General features: G+C 47.7%; 2 protein-coding genes across 2 annotated transcripts; both read left to right on the top strand.

Moving 5' to 3' along the window:
* The first annotated feature begins 12005 nt into the window (after positions 1–12005).
* On the top strand, positions 12006–12446 carry LOC136536721 (uncharacterized). The gene has a single exon (XM_066528920.1). It carries the CDS (start codon positions 12006–12008, stop codon positions 12444–12446), a length of 441 nt encoding a protein of 146 aa, XP_066385017.1.
* A 953-nt stretch (positions 12447–13399) lies between these two features.
* On the top strand, positions 13400–13846 carry LOC136536720 (uncharacterized). The gene has a single exon (XM_066528919.1). The coding sequence runs from the start codon at positions 13400–13402 to the stop codon at positions 13844–13846; it is 447 nt and encodes a 148-aa protein (XP_066385016.1).
* The last annotated feature ends 827 nt before the right edge of the window (positions 13847–14673 follow it).

The following is a 14673-nucleotide window of genomic DNA, read 5'->3' as shown; positions in this document are numbered from 1 at the left end:
TAGAGCAAGCGCATATGAGCATGGTCTAACTAACCTAAGCACTTCGCAAAGCACATATGCTAATCACCAAGTGATCTTTAAGCTCTATGCATGTGGAGAGCACAAATAAGGTGTAGCAACACCCTCCTATCTTCCCTCAACTCCCTTTGTCTTCAAATGGCCACTTAGGGCAAGTATTTATAGCCCCCAAGTCAAAACTAGTCGTTGTGGCCAAGATCCTCTTCTCTACGAGGTCACCGAATAGGGCAGTGTCGGGCACCAGATAGGGTGGTGACCGCCACATGGACTAGCCATTGCTTCACTAACAAGACGACTGTTGGGGTACTATTCACCAGGGTGGTGCACCACTACTCTAAGGGCAGTGACCAGGGCAGTGCCTGAGTCCCCTTTGTTGCTCTTTGGAATTTTAGGGCGGTGGCACCACCACCCCCTATCTAGTGCACCGCCACCCCATGGCGGTGACCAGGGTGGTGCACACGTTGTTGTTGGTGCCCCCCTCTCCTTCTAGCTATAGCAACCCTCTATTTTGTGGCACCGCCACCCCCTAGTGTTGCACCACCATGCTTAGGGTGGTGACTAGGGCGGTACCCCCTCTTGCTATTTCTTCACATTTCTTCATTGGGTCTTTGTCATCTTCGCGTCTTGGACTCCTAGCTTCTCTCCTAGGCTATCAACACCTCCTCCAATGTCTTCTCTTGAGTGTTGATCAATTTCTTCACATTTCAAAGTTGGTCCAAGTCCGCGTTGCATCCTATTGGACTATAAAATAGACACTAGCAAACATATTAGTCCAATTTGGTTGTGTTGATAATCAAACACCAAAATCCAAAGTAAATGGGCCTAGGGTCCATTTTCCTTACATTAGTGTCTGCGTCGAGTATAAATATCCTTCTTGATCTCTTTTACTTCTCACTTGCAAGTTACTAGACAAGGAAAGGAGGCAGTGTTAGAACTTTGTTAGCAGCTATTGCCCATAGAAGTACAGTGATTGTCCTTATTGAGGTGAGTTTTAGTTTCTTTGTCATTTTAATCTAGTCAGGATCAAGATCTCAATCAAGGCTAAGATATGGCCTAGGCAATATTCTGTTGCTTTGTACTGGTTCTTGCTTGTTCAAGGTGTAGTGTTTTTTCATATATGGTTTTTTCTAATGTTTTTTGTTCTATATACCAAGAGATGCCATCGTACCACAACACCCATGTTTACTCCACCAGGAAGCTTGCACTTTGGCGGTTAGGAGTGTCGCCAGGTATCGTAGAAGGGGTGCTTGTTTCTTGGGGACGTCATGTTCATCAACAGCCCTGATTGATTGTTGTTGAAGCTATAGTTCATTATATGCTTGGTAAAGATTGCTTTGTTACAGTCGTCGAAGATAATGGCAGTGGTGAGACTTTTGTCTGTGTTAGGAATTTTGAGAAAATGAAAAGACTTAGTAGTGTTATTGTGTTTGTGGGAGCGGACTCTGTCATCTTCACTCATGTTGATCGACTAAATGCAATTTGTCAACCGACTGACATGAGTCCCCTTGGAAAGATGAGATGTTTTAGACATTAGAGATTAGAGAAATACTTTGTAATGTACTTTTGTATATAAAGGAATGAAGTTATTATGTTGGTCCAACTATATTTATCTTCCTTTATTTCTTTCATACTTCATATACTTATTACATTGAGTTTTTTTATTTGGTCACATTTGATAATTCTGACTCCTCGATTTGGGATGGAGGGAATAGTTGAGTTTAGATTTGGGCTGATCATAACCGTCAAAGGACAGATGCACAACCATTGAAATGTTTCTTCACCCTTTAGACAAAACGATCATCTAAAATTTTCACTAGCCGAACACTAGTGGAGCCATAAGGTTTATCACAGAAGGTCCAACGGTTTAAAATCATGAGTACCTAGATGGTATTGATGAACGACGTGCAGTGTCCATTTTCATCTTGTAGGCTCCTAGATTCCCGTGCAGGCACACACGCATGGGTGGCGTTAGCAGGTAGTTCTAGCGAGGATGTCACCTCGCTGCCTATCGCATTGATGCGTTAGCAGGCAGTTCTAGTAGGCAGTTCTAGTAGGGATGCCACATTGATGTGACAAATGTGTAAGTGGTTGTGGGTCATTGGGTGGTTCCATGAGTTATCTGCTACCTTCTGTGATCATCTACCTTCCCACCCTAGATCTCATCCTTCCATCCCAAAGCTTTTGCTCTCCATCCTACTATGCCCTTTGTGCCATCGACGCCTCCTATGAGGACCATGACCATGTACTGGATGAAGTCATCTATTGACCGCAAGGCATTTGATGAGCTGTGACTGAATGCGGTGTTCCCAGAGGCCACCAACATGATTGGGTGGAGTCCCAATGAGAACTGAAGTGGAGCCGAGGCTAGTGGAGAATGAGGTCGTATCTTTCGCCCATTTCCACTATTTTGGGTTTGGGGTGCTGGCGTACCCCTTACTCCGGTGGTTGCTATACTACTATGGGCTCCGCCTCCATGACTTGACCCCAGAGGGGATCCTCCAACTCTCCCTCTTCATCATGCTATGCGAGGGCTTCCTGGGAGTCCCTGCCCACTATGAGCTATGGCGGTCTTTATTCTGGGTGGTTTACTTAGCGCCCGAGGGCTCCATCTTCCTCGGATGGGGGGCAGGTTGATCCAACTTCATCCCGGATTGGAGGACAGGTACCTGAGCCTTGACTGCTACCCTTACTCAGACTTGGGGTGGAAAAAGTCATGGCTCTACATCCCCAATGAGAGCCCACCACTACCATCTTGTTCTCCTAACCAGCTATGTGGTGTCCTCCCAAAGTTGTATGAGGAACTACCGCACCTAGAGGCCTATAGGCACCATGTGCCAAACTTGTTGGATGCAATCAAGGACCTGAAGGATCGGGACCTGACAGGGATGAGGGTGATCTATACCTATATCGGCCATTGGGTCCTTCCCTTGAAGATGAGGCACCACCCCCAGTGGGAGTTTTGAGGCCCAACAGACCCTACAATCGAGTCGAGGGTCACCATCCATGAGGATGACCTAGACCAATAGGCGATGAAGGTTATGGGAGAGTACACAATGGATCACAGCATGGGGGAGTCCTTGGTGGCCTTTGGCGCCGGCCATCCTCCATCGACAGATGGTCCTCTCATCGGTGTGGTTTCACACCTGCCGCTAGTTTCTCCTAACAAGGTGATTTTTCATGTACCGCTATTCATGTTGTTTCTCTTCATTAAATTAACTAGAGTATGCAAGCAATGCTCACGCTAGTATTTGTGGTCATGCTGCTTAATTTAACTAGTATTTAAAAATTGCCTACTTTCTCCATAGGAGGATCGTTGGCCCTAGAGCCGGGTTCTTCGAACATGGTCGCGCTTGGAAAGCAGACCCAGGAACCATCCCTCGATGGGGGCAGCCACCAGCGATGATTCTATCCCATGCTGCTCCGGACAGTCCGATGAGTCATTTGCCTTCTCAATCAAATCGCTCTCCCCCTTATCCTGTGGGCTTGAACTTGGCTTGCATTTTGCATAGAGACATCTCATCGTTGCACGCCGTCGCTGATCCCGTCTGAGCCCAGATAGTCTTCTTGTGATGCATCATCAGACCATGAAGAAAACTTTAAGTTAAACGAAGTTTACCTCAAGGTCATAGACTTGTACTCAGGGGCCAGTCTAGATGCTGACAAGCTACATGATGAGCCAAAGGCCGCGTGCACCGCACTTGGCATAGCCCAACAAGAAGCCACCCAAGTGCTAGACGAGAAGGCAGCTATTGAGGTGGAGGTCCAGGACCTGCTTGTCGATGCTATTGCCGCCTATGATGGCACCTTCTCGGTGCAGACAGTGGATGATTCGGTCACTACACCAAAGGAGTGCCTCCGAGCCCTACCAGCCCACATTTGGACCATGGCGTCCGAAGCCATCTATCAAGGGCTGCCACAATGCTCGTTGCTGCCCATCTTGAGTTTGACGCAGTGGTGAAAGTCCGAGTGGTGCAACAGGCTTTTCCACCGACATCAGAAGACGAAGATTATATTGATGATCTGTTCAAGCATGTCGAGTCGGCCACCAACACCGTCTTAGCGAAGGTGAATGTAGATGAGATCCTACATGACCGCCTTGACAGTTGATCTATGGGATGTATCAGTAGTACAAATCATGACTAAGTTTGGTCTGTGGGATGACCATATGTGAAGTCTTAATTATTTGCATACATGTCTATGTTAACTTTTGTTGAACTTCATATTAGGTCTGTTAAACCCTATTGAGCATGGTGTAGCTCAATTCCTTTGGTTGTTTGGTAACTTGTTTCTAGATCCTATTTGTTGCTTTTGCCTGTAGATTTCTTTTGGGTACTCTTTCTGATCTATAATATACTAACGGTGTTCACCCTTTCTCATCAAAGGATGTGGGTGTATAGATGTTGAAATTTTCTTTGATAAAATTTATTGAACTTGAAAGAACCATGCAGTGAGGAGTTCATCTAAACAAGTCTCTCCTCAATCTAATACAGAATGAATGAGCCATAGCTGTTGACTTTTACTATGAACGCAAGAAAGTCCGCCCGCTGTGTATTTAATATCATAGGATAGTATAAAGTGTCATAGCAATCAGTCTACCCCTTGACTATTGTGACTGCTTGGATTGGAGTGAAATAAGTACAAAAAAGACCTATCACAACCGCACTAGGCATTTAAGTGTCAAGCGTGTCATGGTGGCTAAAAGCTCTTTTCTCGATTCACTTCTTATGTCAAGCTTTCCTGCCGCATTTGCTTCACTCTCATCAGCCGTGCAAGGTCTATATGAAAGGAGTGTCCCCCTTCCCTCATCCATAGCTATGACTGCTCGCTTGATAGTTGAAGCAACATAAATTTGAATAGGCCGGTGTTGACACAAAAATGTGGTGATGTGTTCAACGCACAACAAGCCAGATGATCTAAATGGAACGAGATAATAGATCTGCTTGGCTTCAACATAGAACGAGCTGATTCTGGAAACCCAATGATGTGCCAGTCAATTTGACCTACAATTGACAAGGAGAGGAAATCTTATCAGTAATTTAAGGTAGAATATGTTGGTGTTGCACCAGACAATTCCAAATGTACGGCTAGAGAGCCGATTCAATAAGGCTATTGACTAAATAGTCGATATCCGGCGTATCCATAAGAAACGATATAAGAAAGCATCATCGACTAAATAGATCATGATCAATATAAAGCGTCAAGCCAATAAGTTTGATGAAAAGAGTATAACATGCCAACAAATCGACTGTCTAATATAAATAAATCTATAAATAGTTTGAATCTAATCTATCATCATCAATAGTGAGGTTTGATCGGGTCGATGCAGCTAGGATAATGATAACAAACTAAAGCCAAAGAATCTATAAAATCATCTATATATTGACAAATTCATGAAAATATGCTATAGGCGTGAGAGTATAGGTAAATCGGCTAAAATAGCCGATGTAGTCATAGCAAACAAATAGAGTACATATCTTGATCGTGTACAAGACCACTAATCAATAATTTCTAATCTAAAGTCTTACCAGTGAGGTTCGACCAGATCGATGCAGCTATGGTAGTGTCATTAGATTAGATCTCATTAACTAGTGAGTTTGTTCAAGATTGAAACATTTCTTTGGATGCATACTATGTTTGATTGGAATAGAAATAAAATAGCCGATCTAGCAGAATTAAGCCATCAATTATAAGATTTAAAGCATCACCAAATCAAAGAACGACCAATTAAGATGTTATGATGCCAATCTATCTCTATCTCAATCAGGTGATTTATTATAATTAATAAAAAAATAATTATAATAAAATTGATAACTGGTGAATCAACCAAAAATAGCAAGAAAAATGTTACTAATCTTAGTAGATTCGATAACTGGTGATATTGTATTAAGCAACATGTTATTCAACAGAAGATCGATAACTTTGATCTATATTATGATTCATAGGAGATCAATCAGTTGATGCAACCTTACAAACTACGATACAGATCGATAACTAACTTATATTATGGCTCATAAAAGATTAATCAGCTGATGCAGCTTTACAAGCACAATATAAGTCATGATGGTACTCACAAGCAAGCTAGAGATCGATAAGTCGATGCAGCCCTATTTGCTAAAGAACTCATCGAGATCTACAGTACTCCTACTCCTAATGCGATGGCAAAAGCCAGAAAGAATGTATTGATTGAGTGTTTGTCCTTTTGTACAATAACCAGGGTCTAATATTTATACCTGAAACCTAAATATCAATCCTACTCAAATATGACTCATTACAATTCTTGGAATAAAAGAAAACTTCCTAACTTAATAATAACTTGGACCCTAATTTTCCTTATTTGTAGAGTCCGACACATCTTCCTGGCTCCATTATAGCCCATTTGACGCCATCTGCTGACGTCATCTATAAAATAGCCTCATCGCATCTAAATCAGCTGATACCAATTCACATCTAATCGATTCTAGGATGACACAATCCTAGAAGCTTCGAGTTCCCGCGTTCTTCTTCCCAAATTTTGGTGTAAACACATGCAGGCTGACTGCTTGGATTGGACTCAAATAAGTACAGAAAGACCTATCACAACCACACCAGGCATTCAAGTCTCAAGCTTGTCAAAAGCTCCTTTTCTTGAATCACTTCTTGTGTCTAGCTTTCCTGACGCATTCACTTCACTCTCATATTTTACTGTGCTTACAAAAAAGTCCAAATATAGCACATTTGATCTCATCGTACACTATACAGTACAGAGCTATGAGTAAAACTATTGCCTACAGAGTGCACTCGGTCACAACATTTGTATTAGTAGTAGTAGTAGTCATGAGTGGCTTTGATCTGTGTTCAACCCAACTCATCTTATTTTCGTGTATTTGATAAGATTTGTTGAACCTACAAGAACCATGCATCAAGGATTATTTTTATTCAGAAACTTTATACTTTATAGGATCACACAAGTTTTGGCCGTCGAAAATCTTGACTACCCAGATGACATGCTCCTGCATTCCCACACGGGCGTGTGCACGTGGGGGTGTTAGCAGCCTGTTGCAGCAGAGGATGTTGCCTCCTAGACTATCGCATTGATGTGATGGGGGTGAAGCCCCACCACCAATCCACACAAATGTATCGGTCATGGGGTGATCAACAGCCACTAAACTAAAACAACAGAGACAGGGGGTGAAAGGGAAGGTTATACCTACTGCCTTCTCTCTCTAGAGGTCCTGATTCCATGACAAAGCTTTTGCCTTCCACTCTACTATACCGCTGATGCCTACTGCCATGACCATGGCAGAGTGGACGAGGTTGTTTGACGATGTGGAGTACTCAGAGGCCATCAACATCGGCAATCCTCCACCGATTGATAGATCTCTCAGTGGCCTTCTCTCTATCTCGCTAGTTCCCCCTTTGGAGGTGGATCATCACTATTGGGGACCAATACTAGGGTACCCAAAGAGGAGGAGCTAATAACTATCAACATTGATTCATCCGAGTAGTCAAGGGCACGACTATAGCTCCAATCGACCCCTAGGTGCGCAAGCTCTGCCTTGCCTGGCCTCTGGGGGAGGATTCTGCCTCGCCTAGCCCTAAGGCCATGGGCTTTGCCTCGCCTAACCCTATGGCCATGGGCTCTACCTCACCTGACCCTTGGGTCTACACTTTGCCTCGCTCGGCATTTGGGGGAGGACTCTGCCTCGCCCGACGTCGAGGCTGGGGGCTCCACCTCGGCCAACCCTTGGGTCTATGCTCTACCTCACCCGACCTCTGGTGGAGGACTCCATCTCACATGACTCCGAGGCCACAAGCTCAGCCTCACCCAACCCTTGGGTCTGCACTTTGCCTCACCTAACCCTTAGGTGTACGCTCCACTTCGCCCGACCCTTGGGTCTGCACTCTACATCACCTAGCCTCTAAGGGAGGACTCAGTCTCGCCTGACCCTGAGGCCATGGGCTCTGCCTCGCCTGACCCTTGGGTCTGTGCTCCACCTCACCCGACCCTTGGGTCTGTGCTCCACCTCGCTCGACCTTTGGGTTGCACTCTGCCTTGCCCAACCCTTAGGTCTACGCTCTACCTTGCCCAACCCTTGGTTCTACGCTCTGCCTCACCCGACCTCTAGGGGAGGACTCCATCTCGCCCAACCTTAAGGCCGTGGGCTCTACCTCGCCTGACCCTTAGGTCTATGCCCTACCTCGCCTGACCCTTAGGTCTGTGCTCCGCCTCACCCAATCCTTTGGTCTATGCTCCTCCTCGCCCAACCTCTAGGGGAGGACTCTGTCTTGCCTGACCCTAAGGCCGCGGGCTCCACCTTGCCTGACCCTTGGGTCTACGCTCCATCTTGCCCGACCCTTGGGTCTACACTCCACCTCGCCTGACCCTTGGGTCTATGCTCCACCTCACCCAACCCTTGGGTCTACCCTCCACCTCGCCCAACCCTTGGGTCTGTGCTCTGCCTCGCTCAGCCTCTAGGGGAGGACTCTATCTCGCCTGACCCCAAGGCTATGGGCTCCACCTCGCCTGACCCTTGGGTCTACACTTCACCTCACCTAGCCTCTAGGGGAGGACTCCGCCTCACCTAACCCTAAGGCCATAGGCCCTACCTCACCTGATAGAGACCCATACCGCCACCAACCACTCTAGGTCCTAGTAAATGGGCCTAGGTCAAAGCCCTAACACTAGGGAGGTGACCAACATACCCTGATGTAACCCATGGCCATGACGGGCCATACCTAGGTATTCTCTTCAAGAATAGCATCGGGCGTACTGGTGCTGTTCTTCCTAACCCTCGTACAGGCACTAAGAGGCATGTCAGGTCACCATGATGTTCGTTAGGATAGAGTGGAGTGCCATGACTAGGAGATGATGCCTGTGCATGGTGCTAGTGATGGATAGGGCCACGATGAGGAGCTGTCCCTGTTGATGTCTATAGGGTTGGCGGGACCCATGTGAAGGAAAAGAAGGACCCAATGATTCTGAAGGACTTCTTCTCCTTCTCATTCTCTACTTTTCCCTTGACTATAACCCATGCCTTCCCTTGGCCTATAAAAGGGAAAGAAGGGTGTCCCATAAGGGGACTCAACTCGACTCAACTCAAATCGATCACATTGAAACACATCACACCGATTCGGACTCGAACCTTAGACCGATTAGAAGACATAAGCACACAACCGAGAAGCGACCGAGCTCTTGGTACCCATTCATTCTTCTTACCAGAGACTTAGGACCTGTCCCTCTCTCAACCATTTGTAACCCCTACTATGAACTTTTAGTGCTAGTAACATGAGCAGCAGCATCAAACTTGACATAGGAACATTCTGGCCAAACCAGTATAAACCTCGTATCCTCTTAGCACACCATCCGAGCCAGATGCACAATATTAGAAATTTACTTGTTGATGGCAACTCGAAACCCTAACAGTTGGCACACCAAGTATGGGACTTTTGCACATCTTGGCATCCACACTAGGCCTCAGATGGCTAGCCATGACCTTAGCTGGGTCCTAGGCGCACACATGCGCTTTGGGGACCTAAACTTCATCATCACGACGGAGAGAGTTGGCGATGGCTCCTGCCACCATCCGACCTCTCCACTCTACTAGCCTCGGCACGATCACCAAGGCACTTGAGGAGCTATAGCTGCTTGCACCGAAGGCTCATGCCCCCATAAGCGACCAGCTCCTTGACTTTGACTATGGCAGGTTAGAGTGCCAGCTCAACGTCTTCCTAGGACCCTGGCCATCCTAGGAGGACCTATGCCACCTCACCTTCTTGGTTGCTAATGTCATGGTGCAGCTTGCTAGAGGGGATCCGCTCTCTCCGAAATACCTCATTCGGAGCGCCCTAACAGTGCTCCTGTTTGGTCTTCGCAATGCCATAGAGAACGATGGCCACCCTATGGCGCAACGCATGCCTCCATCCCCCACGATTGATGAGTTTTTGGGGATGACCAAATATGTCACGAAGTTTTTCTATGACATCCTCATGGGAAAATAGGAGTCACCCTCTAGCTCTAACTCTAGCAAGGGGAGTCATCACCCCTCTCGTGAGTGTTTCATGGCAGGTACCCCTGAGGGACATGTCGAAAGCATCCATGAAGAGGAGGCTACCCCAATGAATGACCTCGATGACAATGTCGAAGGGGAGACAAGGGCCCCACCCCACCTATAGGTGGAGTAGCTAGAGGCCCAGCACCTAGAGTTTGAGGAAGCATGACTCTAGCTCGAGCAGGAACGCGCAGAGCTCGATCGGGAGATCGAGCACCATAGAGACGGTGCGCGCGCATGTGCCATGGCCCGCAACGTGAACTGGAGGACCATCAAGGACGATGAAGCCCTCCCATACTTCACCTAGGTGAGCCAAAACATCATTGCTGCATCAGCCTTGCTTTGTGGGCTTCTAGGGCCCATGACGCTCGAGGATCGTCTGGCCCACCGTGAGATTCGAACATTGCTCGAGCGTGTGGCAGCATAGCATGCTGAGGGCTCACTGTCTTGGTGATGTGAGCTCAATGCCAGCCAACGCTCACCCTTAGAGTGACCTAACAAGGACATGTCAGTCCACTAGGCACCACAAGGTGGTAGGCAACACACCATGGTCCCGGTGCATCAGCATCTTGGTCGCAACCGTGATGCACGCGACACCCTTAGACGTACCCCTAACAATCCAAGAGTTGGAGCTAGCCATGGATATCACCCTCATCATGGTGGACACTATGACAGCGGCAAGGACTGAAGCTTGAGCCCTAGCCTATCAGGTCCTCAGGCATTTGGACGACACATCCTCAACGCTACCTTCCCACCAGGGTACCAACCACCAACCAACATCCTAAAATACTCTAGGGAAATAAACCCCAGACTATGGCTCGAGGATTATTGACTTGCCTTCCAAGCTAGTGGAGCAGATAATGATGATTTCATTATTCGCAACCTTCTATTGCTCCTAGCCAATTCGGTGCAAACATGGTTGGAACACCTTCTGCCCAACAGAATCCAAAGTTGGGCGGACCTAAAATAGATCTTCATGGGGAACTTCTAGGGCACACACAAGCACCCTAGGAACCCATGGGATCTCAAGAACTACCATTAGAAGGCTGGAGAAACCATTTGTGGGTACATCCGATGCTTCTCTCGATAGTGCAATGAGCTGCCTAATGTCGTCGATGCCAACATTATAGGAGATTTCCTATCTGGGACCACCTATGAGTCTCTAGTTCATAAGCTAGGACATAAGGGCCCATGAACCACCAAGGAGGTCCTTGACATTACCAGTAGCCATGCCTTGGGTGAGGAGGCGGTCGAAGCGATCTTCAACCACCTAAAAGGCAAGGCGAAGCGGGACGTGGACGCTGACAAAGGAGCCTCCAACAGTCCCATCAAGAAGAAGAACAAGCAGTGGCATGAGGGCTCACTCATGGTCACCATCAACTACAAGGGGGCCAAAAGCCCATGGAGGGTACTTTAGACCACTTCAAGAAGTTGCTCGAAGGGCCATGCTCAAACCATTCCTTCCCCATCAAGCTTCTATACAAGGACTATGTCCTCATGAAGCGGTTCTTGTCTAGAGGCTTCAATAGGGGGGAGCATGGGAAGGACCCCAAGCTAATCACGGATGACACCAAGGGGACATATGGTGGCTTTTTGACACTAGATGGCTACCTCATGATCTTCGAAGGGTCAGTGGCCTACGACTCCAAGCATCACTAGAAGCTCGTGCATCATGAGGTCTACATGGCTAAGCTGGCTACACCTACCTTTGTCCAATGGTCCAAGTCTACCATAACCTTTGATCAGACTGACCACCCAAAGAGCATCCTACAACCAAGGAGGTATCCATTTGTGGTTGACCTGATCATCGGCACGAAGCAGCTCTCCAAGGTACTGATGGACGGAGGCAGTGACCTCAACATCATGTACGCCAAGACGCTCAATGCCATGGGCATCAGCTTATCCCGCATCTAACCAACTAGAGTGCCTTTCCATAGCATTGTGCCTAGAAAGCAGGCCATGCCACTTGGGCAGATCGATCTGCCCATCACCTTTAGGGATCTGTCCAATTATAGGATGGAGACCCTCACCTTCGAGGTGGTTGGGTTCCATGGAACCTACCATGCCATCTTGGGACATCCGTGCTATGCAAAGTTCATGGTCATCCCCAACTACACCTACCTGAAGCTGAAGATGCTGATCCTAGATGGGGTCATCATCGTTGGCACCTCATTTCAGTGCACCTACGAGTGCAAGGTTGAATGCTACGATCATGCCATGGCAGTCATCGCCTCTAAGGAGCTTGCGGCCATCAGGAAGGAGGTTGCCAAAGAAACACTCGACCACCAGCGGTTGGCTGGGTCCTTCAAGTCAATGGAGGGCACTAAGGAGGTCCTCATAGACCCTAGCGGCTCCAAAAGCAAAGTGGTGCATGTTGGCACCGTGCTTTCCTCTAAATAGGAAAGCGCGCTCATCGACTTCCTCTGTGCCAACAAAGACATGTTTACATGGAAACCCTCAGACATACTAGGCATTCCAAGAGAAGTCGCCGAGCATACCTTGAAGATCAAGCTAGGCTCTAAGCTGGTGATGCAGCGCCTATGTCACTTCGATGAGGGGTAACACAAAGCCATCAACGAGGAGATTGTGAAACTTTTGGCGACTAGGTTCATCAAGGAAGTGTACCATCCTAAGTGGTTAGCCAATCCTATTCTAGTACGAAAGAAGAGCGAGAAATGGAGAATGTGTGTTGACTACATGTGTCTCAACAAGGCGTGTCCAAAGGGTCAATTTCCTTTGCCACGTATAGACCAAGTAGTCGACTCTACCTTAGGTTGCGAAACCTTTTGCTTCCTTGATGCATACTCTAGGTACCATCAAATCATGATGAAAGAGTCGGATGACCATTTTGAATGGAGGCACTTGACATGGTCAAATAGCTCCTGATGAAGGCCCTGATGCTGGTTCCTCCGATCGATAGAGAGCCACTTTTGCTCTACATTGCGGCCACCACGCAAGTGGTCAGCACTGCCCTGGTGGTGGAGCGAGAAGAAGAGGTACACGCCCTTAAAGTACAATGCCACATATACTTCATTAGCAAGGTCTTGTCTGATTCCAAGACCCGCTACCCCTAAATCTAGAAGCTCCTATACGCCGTCCTCATCGCCAAGAGGAAGCTGCACCACTACTTTGAGTCACATCCAGTGACGGTCATGACGTCCTTCCCCATTGGTGAGGTCATCCAAAACCAGGATGCCACAGGAAGGATCACGAAGTGGGCACTCAAGTTGATGGGTCAAGGCATTGCATATGCCTCCCGGATGGCCATCAAGTCCCAAGTGCTGGCTGATTTTGTTGTAGAGTGGATCGATGTCCAAATGCCACCAGCGGTCATCAACCAAGAGTACTAGACGATGTACTTTGATGAATCACTGATGAAGAAAGGTGCTGGTGTAGGGATGGTCTTCATTTTGCCCCTTGGGGTACGCATGAGGTACATGGTTCACATCCATTTCACCTCCTCCAACAATGTGGCCAAATATGAGGAGCTCGTCAATGGTCTACGCATCACCATCGAGCTCGGTATCCGACGCCTCGATGTTCGAGGTGACTCCCAGCTGGTCATCAACCAAGTCATGAAGGAGTCAAGCTACCACAACACCAAGATAGCTGCATACTACCCAGAAGTCTGCCAGCTAGAGGACAAGTTTGATGGTCTCGAGCTCAATCACATCCTGAGGCATCTCAATGATGCGGCCGACGCGCTAGCGAAGGCAGCGTTCAGTCGGGAGCCAGTGCTGACTAGCGTCTTTGCCAGTGATCAGCACAAACCCTCGGTCCACTATGAGGAGCCAGAATAAGATGATGATGGGCTGCCTGCCCTGGGCATGGGGGCTAACTGGCTATTAGCTAAATCTGACCACAAAGTCATGAAGCTTGATGAGGATCCAGAGCCTAACCCTCTGGCCGACTAGAGGATGGCTTACCTCAAGTACTTTCTCCACAAGGCACTACCGATGGACAAGATGGAGGCTCGGTGGCTTGCGTGTCGTGCCAAGCCTTTTGTCCTTGTTGAGGTCAAACTCTACAAGCGAAGCCACACTAGGATCCTACAACACTGTGTCCCCATTGAACAGGGTAAGTGGTTGCTGAGCGATATCTACGGTGGGATCTACAGTCACCATGCCATGCCTAGAACCCTAGTCAGAAACACATTCCATCAAGGCTTCTACTAGCCGACCATAGTAGCTGATGCCGAACAGATTGTGCGCACCTACGAAGGGAGTTAGTACTATGCTCGTCAGACCCACCTATCGGCCTAAGCACTCTAGACAATCACCATCTTGTGGCTGTTCATGGTCTGGGGGCTCAATCTAGTCGTACCTCTCAAAAGATCACCCGAGGGCTATACCCACTTGCTTGTCACTATAGACAAGTTTACAAAGTGGATAGAGGCCAAACCAATCTCCATGACCAAGTCCGATCAAGCCATGCTGTTCTTCCTTGATATCATCCATTGCTTTGGAGTACCAAACTCCATTATCATGGACAACAACTCATAGTTCACCAAGAAGAAGTTCCTCCAATTCTGCGATGAATATAACATCCACGTCGACTGGGCCACTGTAGCACACCCCCGCATGAACAGGCAGGTCGAGCACGCAAACGGCATGGTCCTATAGGGCCT

This window comes from Miscanthus floridulus, chromosome 2, assembly GCF_019320115.1.
Source record: "Miscanthus floridulus cultivar M001 chromosome 2, ASM1932011v1, whole genome shotgun sequence".
In the NCBI taxonomy this organism is placed as follows: Eukaryota; Viridiplantae; Streptophyta; class Magnoliopsida; order Poales; family Poaceae; genus Miscanthus; species Miscanthus floridulus.
Note: the sequence above shows the minus strand (reverse complement) of the source record. Positions and strands in the feature narration are given on the sequence as shown.

Excerpts from the sequence above, each read along its gene's own strand:
- LOC136536720 (XM_066528919.1), top strand. The coding sequence starts at position 13,400 with ATGTACTTTGATGAATCACTGATGAAGAAAGGTGCTGGTGTAGGGATG.
- LOC136536721 (XM_066528920.1), top strand. The coding sequence starts at position 12,006 with ATGCCACTTGGGCAGATCGATCTGCCCATCACCTTTAGGGATCTGTCC.